Source organism: Calidris pugnax, unplaced genomic scaffold (assembly GCF_001431845.1).
Source record: "Calidris pugnax isolate Ruff unplaced genomic scaffold, ASM143184v1 scaffold2, whole genome shotgun sequence".
NCBI lineage: Eukaryota > Metazoa > Chordata > Aves > Charadriiformes > Scolopacidae > Calidris > Calidris pugnax.
In genome coordinates, this window is record NW_015090766.1 from 3,021,905 (window position 1) to 3,028,174 (window position 6,270).

The 6,270-nt window shown below is 41.1% G+C and overlaps 1 protein-coding gene across 1 annotated transcript in view; it reads right to left on the reverse strand.

Annotated features, from left to right (window-relative positions):
- Positions 1-1,856: 1,856 nt before the first annotated feature.
- Positions 1,857-6,270, reverse strand: part of AAED1 (AhpC/TSA antioxidant enzyme domain containing 1) — a 16,744-nt gene continuing 12,330 nt past the window's right edge. The window contains exons 2-7 of the mRNA XM_014936126.1: positions 6,161-6,266; positions 5,583-5,651; positions 4,081-4,134; positions 3,559-3,664; positions 3,183-3,314; positions 1,857-2,540 (exon numbers count right to left, since the gene is read on the reverse strand). Coding sequence (XP_014791612.1) covers positions 2,413-2,540; positions 3,183-3,314; positions 3,559-3,664; positions 4,081-4,134; positions 5,583-5,651; positions 6,161-6,266 — 595 coding nt within the window. The 3' untranslated portion in view covers positions 1,857-2,412. The remainder of the gene's footprint in view (positions 2,541-3,182; positions 3,315-3,558; positions 3,665-4,080; positions 4,135-5,582; positions 5,652-6,160; positions 6,267-6,270) is intronic.

The following is a 6,270-nucleotide window of genomic DNA, read 5'->3' on the forward strand; positions in this document are numbered from 1 at the left end:
TTTTACTGCATAACTTTATAAAAATACTCTTTCTAAGTAATAGCAGAGATGTAAAATTCTAACTGACACTTCAACAAACGTTTACGCCAGGGAAGGCCGTGGCCATCGTTGTTCCAGTTCACGACACACATGGGAATCATTGTCTCACAGGGCACTGGGTGAAGCTGTGGCCAGGTGCCACAATCCATCTGCACGCAATAAATGCAGGGCAGATGCCCTAATTAGGATTGTTCTTCTGCTGAATCCTCCTGTCTTCCCTCTTTTTGTTTGTCTGCATTTTGCACATCCTTCTGAAGAAGTGGTTTTGCTGGGGTAACGCAGAGGCCGTGGTCTGGTTCCTGACAGGATTGACATGGTGAGGGTGGATGACTTCAATTTACAGAGCTGTCAAACTACAACTTAATTCATTCCAATCCCTTTTAAGAGTCCACAGTTCCTTTTACCTATGGCTAGGTATTTATTTAAATGCAGCAGTAGAACTATTCCTGCTGTATTTCAATTCTACTGAAAGCAAAACAAGCAGAAAAAGAGGTAGCCAAACACTTGCTTTAAAATCAAAAGCACCAAGAACGAAAGTGAGATGATTGCAAACCAGAAGTGGAACTAGAGCCAGTGTAGAGCCTTGGCAGTAATGATCGGGTGAATGAAGCAGAGTGGAAGCACTGCAAATAAACTGAATATTTAACATTCTTTCTCTTTGAAAATAATTTTTGTGCATTTCTTGTCTTTGTTTTCTAAACATAAGACCTCATTTATAGCTTGCTTTCTGCTGTGGTTTAAGTCACATTGAGGCAGCTGCCTTACAGAGTTTCTGACAGGCTCAAAAATACTGGTGAGCTGGCGGAGCCTGGAGGGAAGGCAACTCCTTATTTAGGAATGTAGGGACAGTGGCCATGAAAAGTGGACTTTACTCCCCAGCTGCTGGTCCCAGCCCATTTTGCCAAGTTCTGAGGAAGCCTCTGGCAAGCCCTGAAATCACGTGTATTCTGATTCTGCATGTGACTACTTTTAGCCCTGTGTTGAGTGCTGGTTAGTCACCACACAGAACCGAACAAAGCATTTTTACATTAGTAATATCCTCCTGTAAACACACGGTATCAAAATATGTATGTAATTAATAAGGTGCTAGAGCATAGAACCTTTAATGGAATGACATTGCTCAGTATCACTGTTTCTTAAGCCTTTCATTTTTTGTCAAGGAACACTGCATTTATTGCACATGCTCTTAACGGTGTAGAGCTTTCCGGAGCTTGCTCTGGGCCTGCCAGTGACCTTAGTGGACACAGGGACAAACCTATTCAGAGAGTACTGTTTTACAATTATATTAGCGTTTAGGTTTAACAGGAGAGAGAATTTGCAGATAAGATATGTATGAACAGTAGCATTTTACAGGCAGGGCTAAAGATCAGAAACTGCAGAGGAGAATATGCTCCTCCATAAATCTCGGACAATCTTATTTTGCAATTGCTAAAAAGAAGTGGCTCGTGGGTGAAAGAAGGCAGATCTACTTTAATGAAAGCAATAGATTCTAAACGTAAATATTTCTAGAAAAATGGATAATATGCAGGCTGACAGAACTGCAAACCGTAATACTGTTGTCCGTAGCTCAGTTGTCTAGGACAGAAATAACTAAGGACATTTTTTCAGGGACCTCTTGCTTTGAGAGAAAGTACATACACACAGAGGAGAATATTCTGCTGCAAATCTTTATAGAAAAACAAGTAATTGACTATGATGTACTCCAAGTGTACTCCAAAACTGACAATCTGATCAGAAATGTGTTTAAGACACACCCCTCACTGGACTGGTCTTAGACCCACCTTCTCATATGATGCAAAAGAATTGCAGACAATGGATGACGCATTTGAAATGTTTATTTAAAACTCTAAAACGCATTTCATAATGTCTGCCAGCTCCAGATGCAAAAGTAGACATAAGCTTCGGTCCCAGTGTTCGAAGCCGTCATTTTTCAAGGTATATTTTAATACAAGATCGCCACACAGTGCTGGAAGCTTTAAAACATTGCTGGGAAATATTGGATTGAAAGCTGGTGTCATCTACTGAAGGCACGAATCTCAAGTTCCTCCTGAGCAGAACCAGATTTTTCAGTTCAGTATGTCTTGAACACCGGCTTTTAGAATATATCAGCAAGGTTGTTTGATGAGGAAATAATGAGCTACGGGATTTTTTGCAATAAGCCTCAACTGTGTTTTAGTTATTGTTATCTTACACACAATGGAAATGGCATTTTCGTGCCCATCTTCTGTGCCAAGTAGATTATTCTGTGCTCTCATTTTCTAGATGGGGTTTCACATGTCCCATTAAGACATGACAGTACTGATGCTGGTGGGAATTCGCTGGAGAATTGTCCTTGTAGAGTACAAATTTAAAAAATTATATACTGTGTGAGTGTCATATGTCAATAATCTGGGGTTTGTGGGTGAAGTTTACTGTTTTAACTCCTGCCAGCTGCAAAACTGTGTTAATGGGAACGTGATCCAGCCTGTTTTTATCAAGGTGCAAAAAATGAACTTCATTACCTGAAATGTAATGAGAATAAACATGTAAATGGCTGAATAAAACATTTACTTATTCAAAGACATAACTGAATCAAAGAAGCATCCTATTTTACTAATAGTTCTTCTACAAATGTGTACTAGTTCTATACATTGTACAATACACTGTATTTTAAACAATGACATAGATTATTTTTTTTAATTACATTATAAGGGCAAGGAACATTGAGGCATCTAATTGAATTAAATCTGATGTAGCATAATGTTTCCTAATGATTTGATGACTTTGTCGTGTTACAACATCATGCATTATTCCTCTACTAAAACCGCATTAAATGGCTAGAATCAAATGTGAAAACAGAATGCAGGTGAACACCATGATGTCAAGAAACCCCTCCAAGCTTTGAGCAGTTGTTCTATCTACACTCCTATGGATTTCTGGAGGACTGCGATCAGCTTTGTGCCACCTCTGTGGGAAGTGGGACTACACAATGGCACTTCCACAGGTTCCTTCAGCCAGCAAAATCACACCATTCCACACAAGACTGTTTCCTTGCGATCCACAGGGGCAGCAGCGGAGATTTTTGCATTAAAGCGAGATGTTTGCGTCAAACCAAACAGCATCCGGCAAAGACTCTAACTTTCAAACAAAACAAAGAAGATCACCTGGGCCCAAAATCAAAGCTCCTCCCTGCTGAGCAGGGTCTCCTTGAAAGTCAAAAGCTGGGCCAGTCATTGCTCTCCACACGCTCCTAATGCTTCCCAGGAGTGCATTTGATTTCACGTGAGGGCTTTGCACTAAACAAAACAGCAAAATACCTGTTACCTAGAAATACAAGAGTATATAAGGAGAACTATGAAATTGATCGGCTACTATGAGTAGTGTAGAGTTTCCTGATTGCAAGTGTTTTGACAAAATAAAGCCTACAGGAGACTATCTGGTGGGCAACTCCCTTCCTATTTACTGTAATCATACTATTTTGTCTGAGCATTCTTGTTTTGTTCTGTGTAAACCCAAACAAGGTTAGAAAATTATTCTTACCTGATACGTTATTACCTTCGCCTCTTTTCATGCCAAGTATTTTATAAATTTCCCTTTGTGGATCTACATACATTTCGTGGGTATACCCAGTTAAACTGCAAAAGGGCTGCAAAATACATGCATACAAGAAAAGTAGTATTTTTAAGGTTAAGACAGTATTTAATTAGGATCTACTGACAGTGGAATACTGCCACTCCACCCCCAGCCAATTCGTAAACCTCTGGATTTGCCATGTTAAATTAAAGGCCAAAAATTTTTAGCCCTGGCGTTCTTATTAAAACAAAGCTTCCAGTGAAATCAAGAAAAGATGTTTCCTTACCAAGCCCCAGTGGTTTGTAAACGGAAAGTTTTAGTTATTTGCTTAATTAAGGTACCACTATTAGAATTGCTTCACAAAAAATACTACTGTCCTCTTTTCCTGTGGGTGCAAATGACCATCTTTTTACTCAGGGCGAAATCCCTCAATGCAGACCATTAAGACATAATAGAGGATACAATGTATTTAATGACTACTTTATTTACCTTGATGTGATGATAAGATGACTGTCCAATAACTATAAGCCTCACATTTGCTTCCTAGAACAGAACACAGGTATTGAGACTGTGTTTCTGCATGGCTGCAAAACATTAGCAGAATCTGGTGTCCTGAGTTAATGATCACAGTGCACTCAGTTAAAATTATTTGATATTAACATCACTTTAATGTCTGGAGTCTACACCTTTGTCTAGCAGCCACAGTTAGCAGCTATGTTAATTTATTTAGTGAAAAGTTATTTTTAAGGATAATTTTTAAGTTACAGATGTGTAAACTTTAATTTTTCTGTAGCACTAGTTGTATTATCTTTTCAGTTGATTGCAACCTGCTATGATTTTGGAAATTCAAAATTTCTACTCAGTTGTACCTGCATCTGAAGAAGCAGCACGCAAATACCGGTGCACGTACACCTGTGATTTACATATACTGATGCTCATTAATAGATATGACTTGCATCTACTTGTACTGCTGTCCTTTGCAGGTGCAACATTAGGCCTGAGTCTAAAGTAGAGGCCAAAACTTAAGCTCATTTAGATGCTAGTAAAACAGTTAATAAAATATAACAATGCTTTAATATTAGGGTATAGTACTTGACTTTCCCATATAGAATCATTTGGCTTGTTATGAAAAGAAGCCCTCCTAGGAACAGAATACTCACACTAAGAAAAGTATGGACGGTTTTGATTCCCTGTATACATTTATTTGAGCAGCCAGATTAAGAAAATATTGTTCTGAGTAGCACTGATTGAGCAGTTTAGAAAAAACTGCCCTGAGAAGGAAAGCCACCAAAGAAGTCACCCCTTTTCATCCCCAAGTTCCTAGTCCACCTAAGCCTTGATTGTCAGCAAGTAGCTGAGTATCTGTCATCAGCTATGCTGCTGTTGGGAATAAAATATGACAGAATTTCAATCAGCAGCCTAGAAGAGAGAGATTGACTTTCCACATTTAGCAGGGGATCATAGCCTTTCCTTCGTATCTCCTACCACCCAAAAATACTGGTCCATAGCAACCCCTGCCCACTCCATTTCTCCTTTCTGTCACTTTATCACCCCTATTTTTAATCTAGATCAATTTTCTGTTTTTGTTCCACGCACAACCATCAGTCAGCCGTACCAGTATAATGGAAAGGGCAGTAGTTAGTTAGTGGTCAGGAGAAGACAGCTGCCCAGGGCACTACTAATACCAACAGAAATACCTGTCAGATGATGTCTAACTGTTCAGAACACAGCAGCAAAAATCAGCACCAAGCTAATAGGGCAGGGAGAAATAATGCTGCTGCAAGAAAGCATGTAGTGCAACAAATCTTCTCCTGTGTCTCCTTGGGAGATACACCAGGGCTATTGTATTCAAACAATGAAAGCACTAACTTTCTTCTGAGCCTTTATTTTGATTCCTAGAAGGTTAAAGTCTCACGCAAGCCTGCAGCAGTACATAGCAAACCTGCTTGACGACAGCAACCCCATGTGCATATTAAGGGCAGAGTACTTACTTGCAAAAACGCCTTGGGGACTTTTGCCAGGTCTTCTACATACTCCTTACAGGTGTAACATAAAAAGTTCTGCAACACAGCCAGTTGGACTTGTCAGAAACAGACGTAATTGCACAGCAAACGAAGCATCAGATTCATACTTGGGGCACAAATCACTTTGGAGGTGATCAGGAACTGGGAACAGGAACAATTACAGTTCTTTGTAATCACCACGTTTTTATTAGGATCCCGGTTTAATCCAGGCCTGAACAAGGACCTTAGGCTTGGGGCCCTGCTTTTTCTCTCTGGCTATTTTAGGAACGTGAGAACTGGCTTCCCAGCTGCGAAACCAGGGTGCACAACGCTTGTTCCCTTGAACACAGGGCTGGAGAATTATTTCGTTTCTGGCAAATTCTGTGCCATTTTACCGAAGAATGGGCGTTCTTAGAAGGGAAGGGCTGTGTCAGATTTTCTTTTCTCGCTGCCCCGGCCCCGCCTGTGTAAACACCCCGCACACCCCGCCCCTCGCACAGCCAAGCCGGGCCTTCCCTCAAGGAGCCGTCTGACCGCCCCCGCCGGGGCCGCCGCTCCCTCCTTACCCGCACGAACACCACGATGGCTTTTTGCTGGCCGTACAGGGCCTCGAAGGGGACGCTCCTCCCGTCCGCGTCCACCACCGGGCAGCGGGAGGCCTCCCTCAGCTCCCTGG